This window comes from Trichomycterus rosablanca, chromosome 16 (genome assembly GCF_030014385.1).
Source record: "Trichomycterus rosablanca isolate fTriRos1 chromosome 16, fTriRos1.hap1, whole genome shotgun sequence".
Lineage (NCBI taxonomy): Eukaryota > Metazoa > Chordata > Actinopteri > Siluriformes > Trichomycteridae > Trichomycterus > Trichomycterus rosablanca.
The window spans coordinates 1,138,342-1,161,018 of NC_086003.1; the positions used below are offsets into that span (position 1 = coordinate 1,138,342).

Here is a 22,677-nt window from a genome sequence, read left to right on the forward strand (position 1 = left end):
AAAAAGAAGAATCAGTGACGTGATTATTCTCTTTCATCTTTATTTAATCCATCTACTGTACATGATATTGTAGAAAGATCTCAGACGGCTATCTGTCTGTCTGTCTATCTTTCTAATCTATCTGTCTATCTATCTAAGCTTAGTCGATGGCGTAGCTGTATGGTGGTCAGTGCTAGCCTGGCGAGAACACTGCCCACCCTGCCGGACACCCCGGTCAGGCACTCGTTCCAAAATCAAAGCAATCTGGAAACGTTTTCGTAGGCAGGATACGATCCTAGCGACCGAGGTCGTTCATTCCAGGCCAGCATTTATGACGAGTTAGGAACACGGGGGTTGGAGGTGCACAAGTACAGCCAGATTAGGGTGCATCTCCGCCCCCACATCGACATCATGTGACGTGACAGTCGACTATCAAACCGGTAGAAATATGATTCAGCAGCAGCTCGGCACCACCTACACCACTGACAAGAAAAACTGAGGACACGAGAGCATGTTCAGGATGTTTCGACTGCGCCCGTGTGCGCTCGTGTTCCTGTTCGACCTCGCCGCAGTTCCAGCGCGATGCATCGTCCCACGTCACCGCTGTGGATTTATTTTCCCATCATTCCCAGCAGTGTGTGTGTGTGTGTGTGTGTGTGTGTGTGCATACTTAAGGTCAGGCCTCCAAAAATCCCGGAGGTGGGCGGCAGGCAGCTGGAACAACCGCCATCCCATAATGCATCTGTTGTTTCCTTCTGCTCCGCACGTCTGCAAATGTTCTCAGTCAGTGTGGAATTCTGAAGGTCGCCGGTTCAAGTCCCATCCCATTGCAGCCAAGTCGCCACTGTCGGGCCCCTGATCGAGGCCCTTAACCCTCTTGCTTGCACTATATTTACTCACAGTGGTTACAAATGCTAGGATCGTATTTAGGGTGGGATCAACCACTTTCATCCTGGTCAGGGTCGCTGTGGGTGCCTGATTCAACCAGGAAACCCTTAACTTTAACCAGGGTTCGAATCTTATTGATGCTATCAACCGGTCAGGCATCCGTATGGACATGATTGGCCGAATCAGCAGTGCATACCTCAGTGCAGGTCACAAGCCCAAATAGAAACAGGAAGGTGGCATCAGGAAGGGCATCCAGCGTAAAATTGGTGCCAGGTTTGGTACGAGGACCAGATCCGCTGTGTTTTGCGTCCTGCATCCGTGCGTGACGTCCGTACCGTGCCGAGCAACGACAGCCGGGGTTAAAGTTCAGATAAAGACGCACAGCAGGCGCGTGGGCGGCGCCTGTACAAACAAAGCTGCCCGTGTAGATACCCGCACGCTTCACGCTCAGACAGTCCAGGCTGTTGTGATGCCGAGCGTACAGTCGCTAACATTCCTGCAGGACGTCAATACAAAGCAGCTTCTGAATCCTTCATTACTGATTATGATTATGACTGACGACAGTTGGTGACTTCTCTGTGCCCGTATAAGTAGGATAGCTTAGATGGGGGATAATGGGAATCGGTGTGTGACTCTTTGTACACAGTATTGATTCCTGCGTGAACCCTGCTCATGCAGGTGAAAAGAAGCGGTCAGCAAATGCACGTGTCAAAGGGAAGGAGAGGTATAACCAGGGGAAACAGATATGATTAAATTGGGAAAAAGTGGGAACATGCTGAAGAAATAATAATAATAATAATAATAATAATAATAATAATAATAAATAATAGGGTGATTATAAATAATAGTTTCCTAAAGTAATCGGTGTGATGGCAAGCAGAGCAATAAACTTCGTCCTTCTCAGGAACTTACTCCACTCACCCCCTCGTATAAATCCTGGTTCAGAAAGCACATTTGGGAGAGTGCTTCAGGGGGCGAGAACAGAAACACTCGTAATTTATTACTGAGAGTTAATAAGGGCACAGAGTTCACCTGCCAAAATATCTGAGCCCCTGAGTGGATGTTTCAATCACAAATATCAATCACCTAAATGATGTAATGAACACTCTATAGCCAAAAATATGTGGACACCTGACCGTGAGGTTTTTTTTACATCCCATTCCTAAACCATGTGTATTCATTTTGTGCTTCCTCCCTCTTTGCAGCTATAACAGCCTCCACTGTTTGGTCTTCTGGGTTTTCACTAGATTTGAAGTGGACCGGTTGAGTCTAAAGAGATTCTAAATCATCCCAAAAGTGTTTAGTGGGGTTAAGTTAAGGCATCTGTGAAGCACAAAAAGTCTTACTTGACCTCTGTTTGTGCACCTTTTTATGGTTCCACGTCTGTCCCTAATTGCGTCCTGAGGGACTGTCGGACTGGAAGTCCCTCATCACCAGTGTTCCCATCATCCCTCTCTCTCTCAGATCTGTCCCATCGACCCCAGTGGCTCCATAAACCAGAACCAGGAACCTTCTCTGATCTGGAATGTAATTACAGGGACTGACGGTGACATAACGAATCGTCCGTCCAGACCGCGCCGGAGCGCCGTTCATCACTCCTGCACGACCCTGGAACCGCACTGTCAGTGGAATGATATATCCGTTTCCCACAGTGCTTTGCAGCTCCTAACGGGATGAGATACCAAGGAAGTAGACACTGACCATACGGACCAAGTGATGAATGATGGTTCTAGGTGTTCTAGACCTTCTGTACAGCTGGTTGCATGGCTTCAAAAGTATGTAGACGCCCCTTTTATTGCTAAGTTCAGGTGTTTCAGCCACATCCAACAATCCAATCCAGTCTTCAATCAACGCTGCTTCTTGCTTTTCAGCTTTTAATAAAATGTTTCTGACATTCTGAGATGAGCACGATGCCACAGCAGCATAATACCCTGTGTGACTGAGGGAGGGAGGGCTGGAATAGGGATTCCCCTAATTGGTGCAGCAACAGCGACCCCTACTGAACACTGTATAAAGAAACGGCTGGCGACTATGCATCTCTAACCCTCAAATCTCAGCTCTGCTACCGGTCGGCTGGGCGCCCCCTGACGGGCATGATCGGCAGTGCAGACAGCACAGCAGACAAAATCAGCCGCTATATAATAATAATAATAAATATAGTAATAATGATACCAATAATAATAATAAATGATTAATAAATTAAATAACATTAATAACAATGATTGTAAAAAATAATATTAATTTGACAATAAATAATAATAAATAATAATAATAAGGTAATAAATAATAATAATAATAATAATATTAATAATAATAATAATAAGGTAATAATAAATAATATTAATAATAATATGGTAAAATAAATAATAATAATAATAATTATTATTATTATTAGGTAATAATAAATAATATTAATACTAATATGGTCAAATAAATAATAATAATAATAATTAATAAATAATAATAATAATAATAAGCTGATAATAAATAAAAATCAGCCGCTAGTCTGCTGGGTGGGACTAAATAAAAAGTGGACGGGGTCTTTGAGGCTGTGTAAGGACCCTGGTTAGTAAGCAAAGGTGCCTGTACAGAAGTGGAGGAACGTGGAGATCAGCGCATGACTCTCCGTCCACCAAAGTACGGGCGGATAAGAAGGGGTCAGTGGAGTCAGGAGAATATACCCTCCTCGTAGAAAGATTGTGGTCTCCAGCAGAGGAACAGGAACTGGCTACAACTAAACTAGGAGAAAAAGGGAGAAAATGCAGAAATAAAACAGTAAGCTCAGAGGTTTTCCTGACATCCTGACATGAAAGTGGTCCGAGTCCCTCCATCACCTTTACGAGCTCGTTAATGAGCTTCACAGGGGCTTCATACAGGCCTCCTTAGATGGTTTAGGTTTAAGCTTCATAAAAATAATCCGCTCTGTCAGCAGGGAGCGTCTCTCAGATCTCTCAGATCCGGTTCACGTTTATGGACGTTTATGGACAGTGAACACCACTGTGGGTCACTCCGCCCCACGCTGAGTGGGGTTCAGATGAAGATCAACGAGCCGTCGGGTCATACAGGTCGTGGTTCGTTGCTTAACGAGAATAATAATGGCTTTATCTTTCAGTAGCTTCGTCAATGGGTCAATATAAATATATATTTATATACAACAGCTTATATAATATAACAGCTTCGGCAATGCATTATGGGATCTGTAGTCCTTTCCTTCATATAACACAGAGACAAGAATAGCCTGGACCCCCGGAGCACCAATCTATCAGCCACCTCTCCCACGCCTAACGATAGCACCTCTGAGATTCAAACCCGGATAATCAGATTTTCAGAAAACACACGTCACACTTTGTTCCAAACATTTAAACACGTAAAACAAACAAAAATCACGTCTTATACAAGTGCTTGTAAACTTTTGACCATCTTCAGCGCTCCACCCAAAATACTCGGTCGGGACGAAGACAGAAGCGTAAACATGTGTTTACACGAGCGTCGTGCTTTTCCACGGGTTCACGAGGGCACGAGTTTTGTTCTGTTTGTTCTGAACTGTTCTGTAACCCGTAATTTAAGGCATGATGGGAGTTTATAAACACCGGTCTTGACCAGAACTGTTTATTCAGGAACAAACCCTAAAACATCACAGTTATTGTTTATTATTTCCTGCTGTGATGTACACCGAACAGCCATAACATTAAAACCAACATTTTATCAGCTCCACTTACCATATAGGAGCACTTTGTAGTTCTACAATTACTGACTGTAGTCCATCTGTTTCTCAGAATGCTTTTTAACCTGCTTTCACCCTGTTCTTTAATGGTCAGGACCCCCACAGGACCACCACAGAGCAGGTATTATTTAGGTGGTGGATCATTCTCAGCACTGCAGTGACACTGACATGGTGGTGGTGTGTTAGTGTGTGTTGTGCTGGTGTGAGTGGATCAGACACAGCAGCGCTGCTGGAGTTTTTAAATACCGTGTCCACTCACTGTCCACTCTATTAGACACTCCTACCTAGTCGGTCCACCTTGTAGATGTAAAGTCAGAGACGATCGCTCATCTATTGCTGCTGTTTGAGTCGGTCATCTTCTAGACCTTCATCAGTGGTCACAGGACGCTGCCCACGGGGCGCTGTTGGCTGGATATTTTTGGTTGGTGGACTATTCTCATCCAGCAGTGAAAGTGAGGTGTTTAAAAACTCCACTCATACCAGCACAACACACACTAACACACCACCACCATGTCAGTGTCACTGCAGTGCTGAGAATGATCCACCACCTAAATAATACCTGCTCTGTGGTGGTCCTGTGGGGGTCCTGACCACTGAAGAACAACAAAGCATGTAGAGAAACAGACGGACTACAGTCAGTAATTGTAGAACTACAAAGTGCTTCTGTATGGTAAGTGGAGCTGATAACATGGACAGTAAGTGTAGAAACAAGGAGGTGGTTTTAATGTTATGGCTGATCGGTGTATATTTCTGCTTCACTGTAGGTTATTTATACAGTCTGAGCTCTAACCGCTTCTTTTTACCCCTTGTTTTTTTCCAGGGTGCCATTTTTCTGCCGGGCAACCGAGTCACCGAGCACCCCAGCAATGGAGACGAACCCGGCAAGTTCCTGTTTGAGGTGGTTCCAGGTAAGAATCTGACAAAATGCTTCATGGATATGAGACACAGTAAAGTCGAGTCCACATGAGTGCAAATTTGGGTGTTGAGTCAAAACCAAAAATCAGAGAACGTAGCAGTTCAAATCTGGCTCTCGCAGTTCTGGAAGTGCTGCCAGCCTCTCACTGGTCTGTCAGGGCGCCCTGCAGAGCGGTGAGCACTCGTCGTTTAGCAGAACATCTCCGTATATCCGAGTCTTCCGGGCTGATTTATCACCGCCGTCTCCAAGTCTCCATCTGTGGATCTTGGCAGATTCGGGCTGTTGGAGGAATGAAACCAGGAAAACAGGAAGCTGGGTTTATTGGGATCGGGGTATCAGATGGCGTGTCGTGACGAACACCAGCGATCTGATTTTATACGGACAAAACAAATTAAATAATAATAATTCTGTTATTGTGCTTGTAATTCATGAAAATAGTTCAACACTGACGTTTTTATAATGAAAACACCACCTACCAACAACAAACCCAAACACTTCCCAGCAAACACCAACATCTGCTACTGAAACACCAACCACACACTAAAAAAACATGAACTATATAGCAGTTTACATTTTACTAAAGCAGAAACACCCGGTCACCGTATAGAAAATACTAAATACCAAAAACATACACCAGTGAATGAACACATTTTCTATTAATAATTATGATGAAAATAGTTCAACACTGACGTCTTTATAATGAAAACACCACCTACAACAACAAACCCAAACACTTCCCAACAAACACCAACAAACACTCATCGGTTTTTGAGGTTTGAGACTGAAAGAACAAGAACATAATAATCAGCTTAACATAGAACTAATGCAAATGTGTGTGAGAACGGCGCTGGTATTTAAATGCAGTGGTATTTAAATGCACTGGTGTTTGAATGCGCTGGTGGCATTTGAATGCGCTGGTGTTTGATGCAGTAACTGTGATAATCATGACTCTGAGGGATTGAACAGATGAACTCGTGTGGAAGTGAAAGAGCAGGACGGCTGCAGACGAGGAACCGAAACTGTGTGTGTGTGTGTGTGTGTGTGTGTGCGTGTGTGTGTGTTTACCAAGAGGCACCTGCAGTATAATAAAGTGAGCTGTAGAATCGTTGGTATTAACGAGGCTTTAATGGACCCGTTATTAATCCCAGCATCTCCTCACTGACGGCGTTTATAGAGACGTTAAAGAGCTCCGGGCTTCTCATCTGAAGGTTTTTAGTTCGCGATCCCTGCAGATCAGTGGAAAATTGATCGTTAATGAAACAAACCACGGAACTGCTGCTCACCTGATCCTGGAGGTGGGTGGCTAGGATCCAGGGTTCAGGGTTCAAATTCCCACTATATGGCCAAAAGTATGTGGACACTCGACCATGAGCTTGTCGGACGTTCCAGTAGAGCGCCCTCTACATGATCTGTTCAGCTACAACAGCCGCTCTTCTGAGTGGCTTCTCACTGACTGAAGTGTGTCTGTGTATGGGAATTTGTGCCCGTTTGGTTAAAAGATGACAGAGTATGTACGGCTGGGCACTGCTGTCTCAGTAGATGTTCCGGTTCATCCCAGAGCTCTTGAGTGGGGCTGAGGTCAGGGCTCTGTGCAGGACGCTGGAGTTTTGTAAGTGGGAAGTCACGCTACCTCTGGGATCTAGGGTTCAAATCCCCAGTGGTGCTATCAGCTGGTTTATTTTCCCAGCGTCCCAGTGGATCAGATTTCCTGTCAGAACAAAGGGAAATTCTATGATATTAAAAGAACAAACTCTACAATCTAGATGAACGTAAGTTTGATATTAAAGAGCGGATTATAAAAATCTTTATTTCTGAAAGGCTTTTGGTCATTTCTAGTCTGGTTAACTGGGTTAAAGGGAAACGTTCTGATAACTGGTTCCCACGAGCTGGTGTTTGATAATAAATAATGTTACTATTTAAGAGGGGCGCCCACATACCCTCATGACACCCCCTGCACCCCAGCTTCAGTAATACTGGCTGTAATTATTTACTGTAAATGGAAAAGCTTTCATTTGTCACTCTCGGTGTTTTTGTGTGTGCCGGAGGGGGTCGGTGACATGCCCTTCATCATCACCGTACTTACTGTCTTTTCCTGCGGTGAAAGTGAGACGGGACGTCGGCTCAGAACCCAATAAAGAACCCACGCTGAGAGAGACGTGGCACCGGCCCCGTCTAACAGCATCAAGGCGGCATTACAGAGGGGAACAGAAACGGTGCCGGGCTTCTAACAACGCTGTGATTTATTTCCTGTTTACACCAGGATGCAGAAAGTAAAGAGAGAGGAAGAACGGACAGGAATCAAAAAAGTAAATGAAGGAAGGAAGGAAGGAAGGAAGGAAGGAAGGAAGGAAGGAAGGAAGGAAGGAAGGAAGGAAGGAAGGAAGGAAGGAAGGAAGGAAAGTGAACAAAAGAAGGAAGAAAAGAAAGTAAAGGAAGAACAGAAGGAAGGAAAGCCAGACGGACCCCAATGTATAGCAAAATGTAAGAGAAAATATAACGATGCATCATTTCCATCCTGATCGAACCATGACCCGACCTCTTGTGGCCCCTGAATTTCTCATCAGATCGTGATCAGACGTCTTGTAGAGATGATAATCAGAAGAATGTTTGGGATGAGTTAAATTTGTAGCGTGAGTCGCTCCCCGGGCGGCTACGATGAATGTTTCCAGTCATTCTACTTTTGTTCTGGTTTTCGGGGTGCCAAGGCGATGCCCGCTCATCCCTGGTATTCACTTCCTTTCCAAACGGCTTGTAAACAAGGGGGCGTAAAGGCCGAGCGTATAAAGAACTCTGAAGAGGAGCGGGGACGGAGAACAAGGGAACGGCCAGCGAAATTTCCACAGAGCTAAATCTGGCCGAGGAGATGCTGACACACACAGGCGAGGGGGGTGACGCAGGGGGACCATCTGGGTGCTCTTGGACTCCGAAAAAATGACAGAATCAGCTATTCTTAGTGTCACGAATGCTACTGAGAGACCGGATAGTGTTCAAGTGTGTGTGTGTGTGTGTGTGTGTGTGTGTGTGTGTGTGTGTGTGTGTGTTTCTTCTGTTTTATTTTCATTCATCGCTTTATCCTGGTATCCAGGAATACCCTGGACAGGGTGCCAATCTATCGCATCATGTCCGTGTAGACAGTTTAGGGAAGGTCCTTTCCTGCTCCAGCATGAAGAAAGCTCGGTTTAAAAATCAAGAAACTCCTCAGCAGATCTGGGATGAACCAGAACATCATCTGGATGGGCACAAATTCCCACAGACATACTACAAAGTCTTGTAAGAAGTCTTGGGCTGTTGTTCTAGCTAAAAGAAAACACACAGAAAGCTCAAGGTCAGGTGTCCAAATACTTTTGGTCATACAGCGTTAAGAGAAGCGATTACGTTTAAAGAGAAAGCGGCTTTTGAAAATAGGATTCTGGCGCCCTCAAGTGGTGAAGGTAACAATTACAAAAACAATAATAATAACCGAGAGAAATTGGAATAAATGTTAATATAAGTTTCACGTTTCTAACAGCCATACCAGGCTGCATTTATATGGGAAGGCTTTCCACATAATCTTACAGTGTGCCTGTGAGAATTTGTGCCTATAAAAAGAGCATTTGTGAAGTACACAAAGTACACAAGTTCATCCCTACAGTGTTAGCCACTTGAGTTCTAAATCAAACTCATCAAACCACGTTTAAAAAAGCCTGAAGGTCTCGTTTCTTCTCAGAGTTATTTGTTTATTGTGTTTATTTATTTGTTTATTTATTTTATTTCTCTCTCAGGCTCAGACGTGTTTCCCAAACCTGCACCAACACACATGCTAGCATGTTGGTAGCATGTTGGTAAGGCTAGCATGTCCCCAGTGCTCGACCACTTTTGTTCGAACCCTTCTTTATTAGTTGTGGTTATTATTATTTTTTTGTTGTTGTTGAATTTTCTTCTTTTTTCCCTCAATTTTCTCCCCTAATCTAGTCGTGTCCAATTCCCCTGAGTGCGTCCTCTATACTGATTCGACTGAGGACGCCTCTCGACTGACATACGCCCCCTCCGGCACGTACAGTCAGTACAGACTGCATCTTTCACCTGCAAGAGTCGAGTTCATACACCGACGGGCACCATGTACGGAGGGCCACACCCCGATCAGCATTATTCCTCAGCCCTGTGCAGGCGCAATCAGTCAGCCAGCAGGGGCCGCAGTCGCACCAGTTATGAGGATCTACGATCCGACTTTCTTACCCTCTAACCTTGAACAACAGCCAATCGTTGTTCATGCAGCCGCCCCGCCCAGTCGGAAGGCAGAGCTGAGATTCGATACGATGTATTCCAAACCCCAACTCTGGTGTGCTAGCGTACTTTATCGCTGCGCCACCTGAGCGGCTGTGGTTATTATTTTTTTATTTCCTGATTTAATCATCTTCTGAGCCGCAGGGTCGAATCGAGGGTCTCAGGAGAGCCACCGTGTTTCCGTTGGGTTTGGCATTGTTGCTAATGTGGCAGTAAAGGAAGACTGATTATGTGAGGTGAACAGCTGTCTGGCAGCACGACAACACACACACACACACACACACACCGTAAACATTATTCTATCTTTGGAGATTTCCAGATGCTAGTCGGGCTCCTCCAAGTCCCAGAAATTAAAAAACGCTCTTGACCTCGGATGAACCGTCACTTTGATTTAATTAAGTTAGTTGTTGACCACATGAACACAGAAGACCTTGGCTAAAAGTCTGCTGTTCCATGTACTTTTCCCCCTTCTACACCCTAATTCAGAGCACGCGGGCAGCGAATCGCTTCTTTTCTCCTGTCAGGAACGGAGTCTTGCAGAATGCACTGCCATCCGTGATCAATCGCCCCCCATGCAGTGCCTCGACCGGCCAGCAGAGGCGGCACCTGCCCCATGTTAAAGACATTGTCACTCGTCCTCCTGACACACAGCCAGTCGTGAGTCTGTGTTAGCGTCCGGCCGGATGATAGCACAGCAAGTGCAGTCAGAGGACCTACAAAGCCGTACAGGTGCCATAACACGCCGGAGGAAAGGTCGATGAGTGCAGCGTCCCGCCGTGTGTTCCGGAGACGCGACCAGAACCTCAGACGTTTACGTAACACAGGAGCAGAGACGGGGCGCTCGGGCTGACACAGAGGACGCGAAAATGTCCCTCACCTCCCTCAGCACGGCTCGGGTTACCGCCCGATTTAGAGCGGACGCTCAGAGCCGCGTGCTAGTCCAGGGTCTCTGGTGTTTACGCGGACGGTGACACTACAGGACGCGTTTCGGTCACTGGAATCATCCCAGACTTTAGGAGGTCGAGCGGTCAGACGGGTGATACGATAAAGCGTATAAAATGTCCAGGTTTAAGTGGCTCACTGAGCACGGCGGCGTGTTAGATCATCTTCCGCGTCCCCTGCTCGTCGTTGGCTCACGCTAGCCTGTATTTATAGACCTTGGCGAAAGGGGTGAGTTGCCTGGCACGGTGCCCGCGCTTCGATTGAATCACCAGACCGGAGTGAAATGGGCTAGAAGATCCTGATTTATTAGCTCCCCGGCGGAGACCTTCCCACCCGACGCTGCAGTCGGACCGAGCAGACGGGTTCAGACACATGGACTTGTTCCTCTCCGGATCCTCCGGGATTGTGAAAGAAGGAACGGCAGGACGAGACAAAAAGAGAAGAAGGAGGAAAAGGAAATAAGGGAAGGTCAGAAGAAGGAAGCGTCTGAAAAAAGAGGACGAGGACAGAGGAACGCAGGGGAAAACGGGACAAAAAGAGACAGTAAAGGACAGTAGAAAAGAACCCTAGAACAACATAAGAACAGAAGAAGACGGAGGCATCGAAGAAAAGTACATGAGAGGAAGGACTAGGAAACGAGGAGGGACAGAACCAGAAAGAGCAAGACAGCCCAGAAAAGAAGAAATAAAAGAACAAAGAGCCATAAGAAGAAGAAACTGGTCCAAAAGACACGGCTAGCAGAACACCGGAAAGAGCGAGACAAGTCAGGACGAGGCGAGACAGCCCAGAAAGAAGAATCACACGCACCATCAGAAGAAGAAAAAATAAAGTCAAAAAGAAGAAAAGAAGCTGCAAGATGGGACCTAATTGGTAGCAGAACATGCAAGGACAGACGTAAGAAGACAAAAAAAGGTGATACGAGAGGTTTACAGGACTAAACCGGAACAGAAGAACAACGGGAGAAAAGAACAAAATAAGAACAAAAGACTGGAAGAAAAAAGACATAGAGAGGAGACTCTGAGCTCTGTACCGGCATGAATCTAAACCGTTACTCAGGTGGGTGGCATGAAAACTGGTGCTGGCGTCCCAAAAATTCCTAACCAGCTTTTAAACCGTCCAAAAAAGAAAAGAGAACAAAGAGGCGTCTTTTTTATTTGTATACTCTTAATTTAGCTAAGCTCAGGTTCCCGTGACTGCATTAATCCCTAATACAACATTAAAAGTATGCCAAAAGTATGTGGACACCCTGATAATGATTGATTTAGTCGTTTCTGCCGCATCCTTTGCTAACATGACATTGAAGCAACACTTTGGGGAATCCCCTTCTCTTTCAGTATGATTACATTTTACATTTACATTTTCAGCATTTAGCAGATGCTTTTATCCAAAGCAACTTACACAATGAGCAACTGAGGTTTAAGGGCCTTGCTCAGGGACCCAACAGTGGCAACTTGGTGGTGGTGGGGCTTGAACCGGCAACCTTCTGTTTTCTAGTTCAGTACCTTAACCACTGAGCTATCACACACTCCAAAGTCTTATAAGAAAGCTTATTAGAACTATAGATGATATGAAAGTGATTATTTATACAGTAAACACACGTGGTTTTGGTTCAGGTTCATGATCAGGCATCCCAATACTTTTGTCTATATAATCTATATATACTGTATCTTCTATATATACTATATCATATAGCCAAAAGTATGTGGACACCCCTGTAAATGACTGAATTTAGTCATTTCCGCCACATCTGTTCCTAAAAGGTGTTAATATGCTTTTAGTATCGTGGCAACAGTTTAGGGAAGTCCCCTTCTCTCTTTCTTTTGAGATGAATTCGACTCGAATCATGAGCCAAATCTTCTCTCCCAATGTCAGCGCCTGATTTCACTAGCTCTATCAACTTCATGGGCACAAATTCCCACAGACACACTTCCCACAAGTGCGGACGATATTAAAGCTACGAATGAAAGTAGGAGCCGTTCAATATACACCAAACACACACGGTTTTGAAACAGGATGTCCAATAATTACTGACAGAAGGTGCATTTCATGCTTTCGGCTTTGTGCCAACAGTTTAGGGAAGGTCCTTTCCTGCTGTGCCTAAAGACACACTTTAATAGGTCCGGTGGCTTGAACAACCTCAAAAGATTGTAGGCCAAATCTTTATTGTCTGACCTCACAGATGCTCTTAATGCACCTCATGGGCACAAATTCCTACAGTCACACTACTCAATGCTATACAGAATAGAGTAGGCTGTGGAGCACCCACAGGATAATAAGACTAAAAGGAAGGAATGAAGACGAGCCAAGAGGAAAGTCTTTAAAAGCTTCTCCTGCTGATCTGGACTGAAATGGAGCCAAGAGCCGAGACAGAGAGCTGAGCGCTGCGGAAACTAGGAGACACGCCCAAAAGTATTCGGATGCCTGACGGAGAGCTTGTCGGACGCTCCACTTCAAACACAAATGGTATTAAAATGACAGTGACGTCATGAATTCAGTACTTAGAAGGGGCGTCCTGATACTTTTGTCCGGATCCACCGCAATCCTGACCAGAATGACCTGTTATCAGTGGGTGTGGCCACCCTGACACCCTGGCAGCAAGGCACCAATCAACCCTTACAATTTTGACTGAGTCATTTAGGATTAAGGGCCTTGCTCAGGGGCCCGACAGTGACAAGTTGGCGGTGATGAGGCTTGAACCTGTAACCTTCAGATTACTAGTCCAGTACCTTAACTGGTAACCTTAACTGAGCTACCACTGCCCACCATCAGACGATCACTCACTCTGTCACACTTAGGAGTAAGTTAGAGCAGCCAATCCACCTTCTGCATGTTACAGAACCCACACAAGCTCGGGATGGAAAACCCAGGTCCCTGGAGCAGTGCAGCACCCACACATCACAGATTTATATAGAATGCTTTACTAATGCTGGAGCTTTCTTTAGGGTCGTGTGTCCTCGGGTTGACTGCAGTGTGTGTGTGTGTGTGTGTGTGTGTGTGTGTGTGTGTGGATCACAAAGCTCCAGTGTGTATCGGAGTTCCTCATGGCTGACCGCGGCTATAGGAGCATCGCTAACGCGCCCCTCACTCCAGAGACACCGCGGTCTACATCAGATAAGCGTAGAAGCTAATCGCGTCCACCCACGTGGGTCCGTCACAGTGGGTCCGTCACAGTGGGTCCATCCTCCTGTACGGCTCCTGGACGGATGAATTCGGCTCTTTGTTCGGCCCGTTTCGGCATTCTGTCCAAACAAACCTGCCTGAAGAGGTACAGCGGGCGCCTCTCCCCCAATCAAACTGTGTCTGTTCGGCTCCAGGATAGGTCGGTAGCGGTGTGTGTGTGTGTGTGTGTGTGTGTGTGTGTTCTCTAAAGCTCCCACTTCCCACTCAGCATTTTTCGGGTCGGCCCTTTCAGCTCCGCCGTCCTCCCGTCCTGTCGGGATCAGAGGCTTTACCAAAAACAACAACCCAGTACGAGCAGCAATGCATGCTGGGTAAATGCTGCCGCCCTAGAGAGAACCTCGGTTCGATTGCCAGCCTTGGTCTCTGTCTCTCCGGAGTTTTGCATGTTCTTCCCGTGTCTGTGTGAGTTTCTTCTGGGGATTTTGGAGTCACATGATGCTAGACGATAGGGTTTAAGGTCAGGGTTTAATGTTTGGGCTTAGTTTATGCTTTACATGTTAGGGTCAGTTTTAGGGTTTAGGGTTAAATTTAGGGTTAGATGTAGGGTTTAGGGTTAGGTTTACAGTTTAGGATTAGGGTTTAGAGTTAGGGTATAGGGTTCTGGGATAGATTTAGGTTTAGGGATAGGTTTAGGGATGGGTTTAGGGTTAAGGTTTATGTTTAGGGTAAAAAGTTTAGGGATGGGTTTAGGGTTAATGTTAAGCGTTAGCTTTCAGGGTGTAGGGTTAGGTTTAGGGTTAGCGTTTTGGGTTAGTGTTCAGGGTGTAGGGTTTAGGGTTAGGTTTAGGGTTAGCTTTCAGGGTGTAGGGTTTAGGGTTAGGTTTAGCGTTTAGGGTTAGTGTTCAGGGTGTAGGGTTTAGGGTTTAGTGTTTAGGGTTAACTTTCAGGGTGTAGGGTTTAGGGTTATGTTTAGGGTTAGCGTTTAGAGTTAGTGTTCAGGGTGTAGGGTTTAGGGTTAGGTTTAGGGTTAGCTTTCAGGGTGTAGGGTTTAGGGTTAGGTTTAGGGTTAGCGTTTAGGGTTAGTGTTCAGGGTGTAGGGTTTAGGGTTAGCGTTTAGGGTTAGTGTTCAGGGTGTAGGGTTTAGGGTTAGTGTTTAGGGTTAGTGTTCAGGGTTAGCGTTTAGGGTGTAGGGTTTAGGGTTAGAGTTTAGGGTTAGGGTTTAGTGTTTAGGGTTTAGGATTATTTTTAGGGTTTAAGTTTAGGGTTAGGTTGATGTTAGGGTTAAGTGTTTGGGTTAAGGGTTAGATTTAGGGTTAGGTTTAAGACCCCAGAGACCGAAAATACTGGGAACTGTGCATCACGATGCCTTTTAAAAGTTCTGGAACCTTTGTTTCACGACGGTTCTCACAAACTCCGGTTCCTGGTTAATAAGCAGGAGGGTTCGTGTTTGTTTCTCAGGTATCTGCCTGTCAGTCAGCCCGGCGGGGACGGAGGGGGGGCAGGTCGCCTCACCGTGGGCCGGCCTCCTGTCTCCAGCAAGCTAAAAGACTGCTGGGATTCGGCCATTGTTCCCTTTGAGAGGGGCGGGTGTGGACGTCACTCTCTCTCTCTCTTTCGCTCTCTCTCTCTCTCACGTTCTGAACTCTCTCATTCTGGAACGTCTGAACGTTGAAGCTTCACGCCTGCGGTCCCAGGAACGACCGACCGATATTTGTGTGTGTGTGTGTGTGTGTGTGTGTGCAACTCCAAATGGCAGTGGTGCAGCAGCAGGCTGTGCATCCAGTGGCTCGGTTCGGACCTGCAGGTAAAACTTCAGCTTTTGTTTTGCATTGGAGTCGAACATTTTCTAACTTCTCGTGTTCTTTCGTCTTTCTGAGCTGTTTGAGACGGCGAGCTGTCGGCTGTCATCAACCGCTCTACGTTTTATTTAAACCAGGGGCGTCCAAATTTGTCTTGTTGGGGTTTTCCTGTTGATTTAAGTGACTTATGATCTTTCTTTAACAGTTAGGGACAGTTGTAGTCTAGTGGGTAGAGCTTTGGGCTATCAGTTAAAAAAAGCAGAGTGTGGACGCCTGGACTGACAAGTATTCGCCCTTCTTTTTGAGGTCTGATGTCCTCCTTTTTCTGGTCTGATTCCCTCCATTTTGGGGTCTGATTCCCTCATTTTTAGGGTCTGATGTCCCCCTTTTTTGGGTCTGATGTCCTTCTTTTTGGGGTCTGATTCCCCCTTTTGGGGTCTGATTCCCTCATTTTTGGGGTCTGATGTCCCCCTTTTTTGGGTCTGATGTCCTTCTTTTTGGGGTCTGATTCCCTCCATTTTGGGGTCTGATTCCCTCCATTTTGGGGTCTGGTTCCCTCATTTTTAGGGTCTGATGTCCTTCTTTTTGTGGTCTGATTCCCTCCATTTTGGGGTCTGATTCCCCCTTTTTGGGGTCTGATGTCCTTCTTTTTGGGGTCTGATTCCCTCATTTTTAGGGTCTGATGTCCTTCTTTTTGGGGTCTGATGTTTCCCTTTTTAGGTTTTGATCTTTGGGGTCTGATGTCCTTCTTTTTGGGGTCTGATGTTTCCCTTTTTAGGTTCTGATCTTTGGGGTCTGATGTCCTCCTTTTTAGGGACTGATTCCCTTTTTTTAGGGTCTGATGTCCCTCTTTTTGGGCTCCCTGGGTCCATCTCTAATTAATTTGGGAGGCTTTAAATTGCAGCTTGGTTCAAGTTTTGGACCCAGTGTGGGAGACACGGGACCCGCCCTGGCTCCACCAGGATGATTAAGGATCAATAAATGATCAGATTGGTTGTAGAGTCACTTTTTAGGACCCATGTGGACATTTTGATGGGTATATCAGGTGACCTGTGGACCCTAAACAAACCTCATCGTCACTTTCTCCACAGATAAAAACACAAAGTGCTGATAACTGAACATGATTGGTTTATTTTTTCATACTGATTAATTCATCTGTGTGGTGTACACACTGAACCTGGGGTGTCCATACGTCCGGTTTTAAAGCAGACGGTCCGCCTGTCATCCACCTGTCTGCAGTCTGACACAACACCTGGACAGACAGGTATTTGTCCCCATTTTTAAGGTCTGATCTCCTTTTGGGGGTCTGATGTTCTCCTTTTTGGGGTTTGAGGGGGACTAATGTCCTTCTTTTTGGGGTCTGATGTTCTTCTTTTTGGGAGTCTGATGCCCTTGATTTGGGGGTCTGATGTTCTCCTTTTTGGGGTTTGATGGGGTTTGATGTCCTCATTTTTGGGGTCTGATGGTTTATGGAAGTGGCCCCCCTAGCTGGACCTGATCCGTTCCACCCAGCAGTGGAGCTTCCCGAAAGGAAGCTACACATTTTTTCGCTGTTCAGACCAACAATGTCGGTGTTTTTTATTTTTGTTGTTGTTGTTGTTCCTTCCTCGTCATTTCATTCAGAAACCGAATGTTCCCCGCTCTCAGAAAGTTGTCGTTCCGATTCAGTGCAGGTTTAGTTCGCGTCTCTTTGGCTGTGCAGCACCTGAGAACGTCTGTAGCTCCAGCACACTGAGGGTCTTTGTTTGGTTCCACCTGGATGAGGCTATAATCTAACCCTGGTCACTCATTATAGACCAGACGCATAGCTCAGGAGCCATCTAATCTCTCCACACACACACACACACACACACACACACACACACACACACACTGCCCTAGAGCTAATGGACTAAAATAGGCTCATGGAAACTGAGGTCTTTAAGAAATCGATTCTTCTTGTACAGCCACAGTCCTTCAAATCCACTTTCTGTAGCTTCATTTTAACGTAATGCTTCTCTGATGTCCTTCTTCTTTGGGGTCTGATGTCCTTATTTTGGGGGGTCTGATGTCCTCCTTTTTGGGGGTCTGATGTCCTCCTTTTTGGGGGTCTGACGTCCTTCTTCTTTGGGGTATGATGTCCTTATTTTGGGGGGTCTGATGTCCTCCTTTTTGGGGGTCTGATGTCCTTCTTTTTTGGGGGTCTGATGTCCTTTTTAAGGAGTCTGATGTCCTTATTCTTGGGGGTCTGATGTCCTCCTTTTTTGGGGTCTGATGTCCTCCTTATTTGGGGTCTGATGTCCTCCTTATTTGGGGTCTGATGTCCTTCTTCTTTGGGGTCTGATGTTCTCCTTTTTGGGGTCTGATGTCCTCCTGTTTGGGGTCTGATGTCCACCTTTTTTGGATCTGTCATGTTTGTTCTCAATCCTCAACAACCTGAGGAACATGCAAAGTCCACACAGAAAGTCCACCACTCTATCTGGGAATCGAACCTAGGACCTTCTTGCTGTGCCGCCCACATCTTTATTAAGTCTCTTGTATTTCCATTCCTAGCTCGTGAGATTTTCAGGCCTCTGTGGTGCTTTGAAAATAGAGGTCAAATCTACACCAGATAATTAAACACATTTTTTTATTTATTAAAAGTAACTTTTGTGCGAGGGATCGTTAATATTTTGCGTCGGGTCCTGTAGGATAGTTCCACCCCTAATAGCGCTCATTTATCTACATTATTAGGATACAGAAACGATAATTTATAACATTAATCTCCGTTACGCCTCTCTGACTCGTGTTCTCTCTGGAATTCGCGCTGGTCGGGAGCCAGGAAGCCGAACACGGCATCGCTCACGTCCTGCCGCAGGACGCAGCGGGAAACAAACAGGAAGACGCAGAGGAAACACAGAGGAAACACCAGCACTGTGGACGCCTGTCGTCAGGACCGCCGTCCCGCTGCACTGGGAGGAATCTGTACAAACTTTGCATAACAATCCGTCCTTACAAAGGAGCTTAAATTAACGACTAGCACAGCTAACACATCCTACACGTCTCCGTTAGCACTGGAGCTAATACACACTGTAAGGATAAAAGTATCGGGACGCCCTTTATAACTGCTAAATTCATGTGTTACAGGTGTAATAAATCAATCGTACACTTTAAGCAGACAAGGTTTAAAGAAGCTCCAGTGTCCTGCACAGAGTCCTGACCTCAGCACCACTCAACAGTCTGGGATGAAGCAGAACATCAACTGATCAATCAGTGCCCAGCCGTATAAGTCCTGCCATCTTTTGACTGAGTGGGCACAAATTCCCATACACAGACACAGTTCTTAAGCCATAAGTATCGTGAGAAGCCTCCTTAGAAGAGCAGCTGTTGATCTGGCTACTTCAATACAGTTTGTTTTTGAAATGGGATGTCCAACAAGCTCATGGTCAGGCTCATACTTTTGGCCATACAGTGTAACTTACAATGATGTGAGTGAGTGAGTGAGTGCGTGAGTGTATAAATGAGTGAGTGAATAAATGAGTGAGTAAATGACTGAGTGAATAAGGGAGTGGGTGAGTGAGTGAGTAAATGACTGAGTGAGTGAGTGAATGAGTGAATGAATGAGTAAGTGAGTAAGTGTGTGAGTGAGTAAATGACTGAGTGAATAGGTGAGTAAATGAGTGAACGAGTGAGTAAGTAAATCATAGAGTGAGTGAATGACTAAGTGAATGACTGAGTGACTAAGTCAGTGACGGAGTGAGTGAGTGAGTGAGTGAGTGAGTGAGTAGGTAAATGAGTAAATAGGTGAGTGGGTGAGTGAATGACAGTGAATAGGTGAGTGAGCAAATGACTGAGTGAGTGAGTGAGTGAGTGAGTAAATGAGTGTATAAACGAGTGAGTGACTGACTGACTAAGTCAGTAAGTGAGTGAGTGAGTGAATGAATGACTGAGTGAGTGAGTGACTGACTAAGTCAGTGAGTGAGTGAATGAATGTGTAAATGACTGAGTGAGTGAGTGAATGAGTGAGTGAGTGACTGACTAAGTCAGTGAGTGAGTGAGTGAGTGACTAAGTCAGTAAGTGAGTGAGTGAATGAATGACTGAGTGAGTGAGTGTGTAAATGACAGTGAGTGAGTGAATGACTGAGTGAGTGAGTGTGTAAATGACAGTGAGTGAGTGAATGACTGAGTGAGTGAGTGTATAAATGAGTGAGTGACTAAGTCAGTAAGTGAGTGAGTGAATGAATGACTGAGTGAGTGAGTGAGTGTGTAAATGACAGTGAGTGAGTGAATGACTGAGTGAGTGAGTGTATAAATGAGTGAGTGACTAAGTCAGTAAGTGAGTGAGTGAATGAATGACTGAGTGAGTGAGTGTGTAAATGACAGTGAGTGAGTGAATGACTGAGTGAGTGAGTGTGTAAATGACAGTGAGTGAGTGAATGACTGAGTGAGTGAGTGTATAAATGAGTGAGTGACTAAGTCAGTAAGTGAGTGAGTGTATAAATGAGTGAGTGAGTGAGTGAGTGTGTAAATGACAGTGAGTGAGTGAATGACTGAGTGAGTGAGTGTATAAATGAGTGAGTGACTAAGTCAGTAAGTGAGTGAGTGAATGAATGACTGAGTGAGTGAGTGAGTGTGTAAATGACAGTGAGTGAGTGAGTGTATAAATGAGTGAGTGAGTGACTGACTAAGTCAGTAAGTGAGTGAGTGAATGACTGAGTGAGTGAGTGTATAAATGAGTGAGTGAGTGAGTGAGTGACTAAGTCAGTAAGTGAGTGAGTGAGTGAGTGACTAAGTCAGTGAGTGAGTGAGTGAGTGAGTGAATGAATGACTGAGTGAGTGAGTGACTGACTGTCAGTGAGTAAATGAGTGAGTGAATGATTAAGTGTGTGTGTGTGTGTGTGTGTTGCTTTTTTAAAAGCAACTGTGAACTTGAACTTCTTTGGTAGTCTTTGGCCAGTGATCAGAAGGTTGCTGGTTTAAATCCCACCATAATATCGCATATTTTATCAAATAAATTGATGTCATTTTGGCGGGAAAAAACACGACCATCCACACCGGTCACAGGCTATAACTCTGACGCGCATGCGCACCGGTGCATTTTTAGGACGGAGGCCGTTTTGTAGACGGTGTAGCGCGACTACAGAGGGAACGTGTGCATGCCTGCGTGCGCGCGTGTGCATGAGCTCGCCTCCGCGTGTGCGCGCATGTGTCTGACAGAGCGAGAGCGAGAACGCGCGCTGGTGGATCAGTAGTCTCGTGAAGTGAAGCTGAAGGAGCTCCCGGTACTGGGGGGTGTTGGATCAGGATCAGTTCGGGGTTCGAGGGTATTTGAGGGGGGTGTTTTTTGGATTTGCGCTCCCGGTTGCTGAGCGGCTCTCGCGGGAGGCGGTAAGTGCGCGCGCACCGTTTACTCACTTTCTTAACCGCTGATCCTAATCAGGGTCGCGGCGGGTGCTGGAGCCTATCCCAGCTCTCAATGGGCGCAAGGCACACATAAATTCACGGATACACCGTGCTGCGCAGCAACACGGATCCGAAAGCTGGGTTCGATCCTCGCGTTTGGCCTCTGTTTGTGAGGAGTTTGGCATGTTCTTTATGTTTCTGTGTGGGTCTCGTACTGAGTGTGAGTACTCCGGTTTCTTGATTGTTTCCTGTGATAGTAGGTGGATTGGCAGCTCTAAATCTAAATTGCCTTTACATATAAGCAGATTGCATGTCTGCCAGGCGCCCAGTGTTTCCCCAGGACCGTCCTCGACCCTGACCAAGTGAATATAAGAGTGATGTGTTTTCACAGTGAAGGTAATGTGATATTTACTGATATTATCACAGAGGAGAACGTTGTAGTTCAGCGGTTAAGGTGCTGGACTGGTAATCAGAAGGTTGCCGGTTTAAGCCCCACCATCGCCAAGTTGCCACTGTTGGGCCCCTGAGCAAGGCCCCTAACCCTCATTTGCTTGAATTGATATCACTGATAACTGTAAGTCGCTTTGGATAAGCGTGGTGTATTAGTTAATGTGTGTTGCACCACATCGTGAGCCCTGGAGACCTGGGTTCGAGCCTCGTTATTGATCATCATTGTGTGCAGTTTTGCATGTTCTCTTCACCTGCCAAAAACAGGCAACAAGCGAGTTAGGGACTTTACTGTTCCTCATCGTACAAACTCCACTTCCACGAAGGTTACATAAGTAACTCCGTTCTGGAAGATTCCACATTCAACTTGATGTTAGAAGTGTGTATCGTGGTAAAATATCACGGTATTATTGCGATCGTATCATTAGTCCCGTGTAGATTGCAGTGCTGTAGCTTGTGTGCTTGAAGTTGTTGGGTTTCAGTGCACTACAGTCAGTGATGGATGTTCTGAACGTGGGATCTTTGACCTCTTCATCATGAATTCCTTTCAGAGTAAACCTACGAGGCGAGGAGGAAAACCAGTCGTGTTAAATATGAAGCACATCTTGTTTTTGGGAGGGGGTTGTTTTTTTGGGGGATGGATGCTTCTGATCTGAGATGTGATGGATTATTGAAGCTCACCTGTTGGCTGGCATCAGGACTTGTGTGTGTGTGTGTGTGTGTGTGTGTGTGTGTGTGCTTGTTTGCATTATTTTGCATGCATGCAACTGTGCATGTGTGTGCATCACTTGGAGCAGGATGGGGGTACTTGCAGGGTTCTGGTGCACATTTAAATCCTAATGGAATCCCATCACGTCCATCCAGACTGGTACCAGTTGTGCTTCGCCGGACGTCCGGACATGGATGGCTGTGGTAGAAATGGGACTCGATATGTCAAATTACGAACAAATCGGAAGGAAACTAGTGGAGGCAGAGTAGGAACTGGGAGTACTGGGAGTTGTTAGCTACGTAAGAATATATACACTGTATAGCTGAAAGTATTCGGACACCTGTTCTGAAACGATTGGTGCTAAAATAAAAATGACTTTTTGCTCATAGTCAGGTGTTCAGATACTTTTGGACATCCAGTGTTTTTATCGTACCAGTTTAGTCATAGCCAGTTCCTCTTCCTCTGCTGGAGACCCTGATGGTGTACGAGGAGGGTATATTCTCCTGACACGCCCTCCCTCCGATGCGTG

The 22,677-nt window shown here is 45.8% G+C and overlaps 1 protein-coding gene across 3 annotated transcripts in view; it reads left to right on the forward strand.

The window, feature by feature from the left end:
- arhgap24 (Rho GTPase activating protein 24) overlaps positions 1 to 22,677 on the forward strand; it is a 43,481-nt gene that overhangs the window by 11,150 nt on the left and 9,654 nt on the right. The window contains exon 3 of one of the 3 annotated variants that reach the window (XM_063011151.1): positions 5,412 to 5,499. In XM_063011151.1, the coding sequence (XP_062867221.1) occupies positions 5,412 to 5,499 (88 nt within the window). Of the gene's footprint in view, positions 1 to 5,411; positions 5,500 to 10,765; positions 11,769 to 20,962; positions 20,978 to 22,677 lie in introns of those variants that run through there. The other 2 variants (XM_063011152.1, XM_063011153.1) reach the window with 2 other exon arrangements.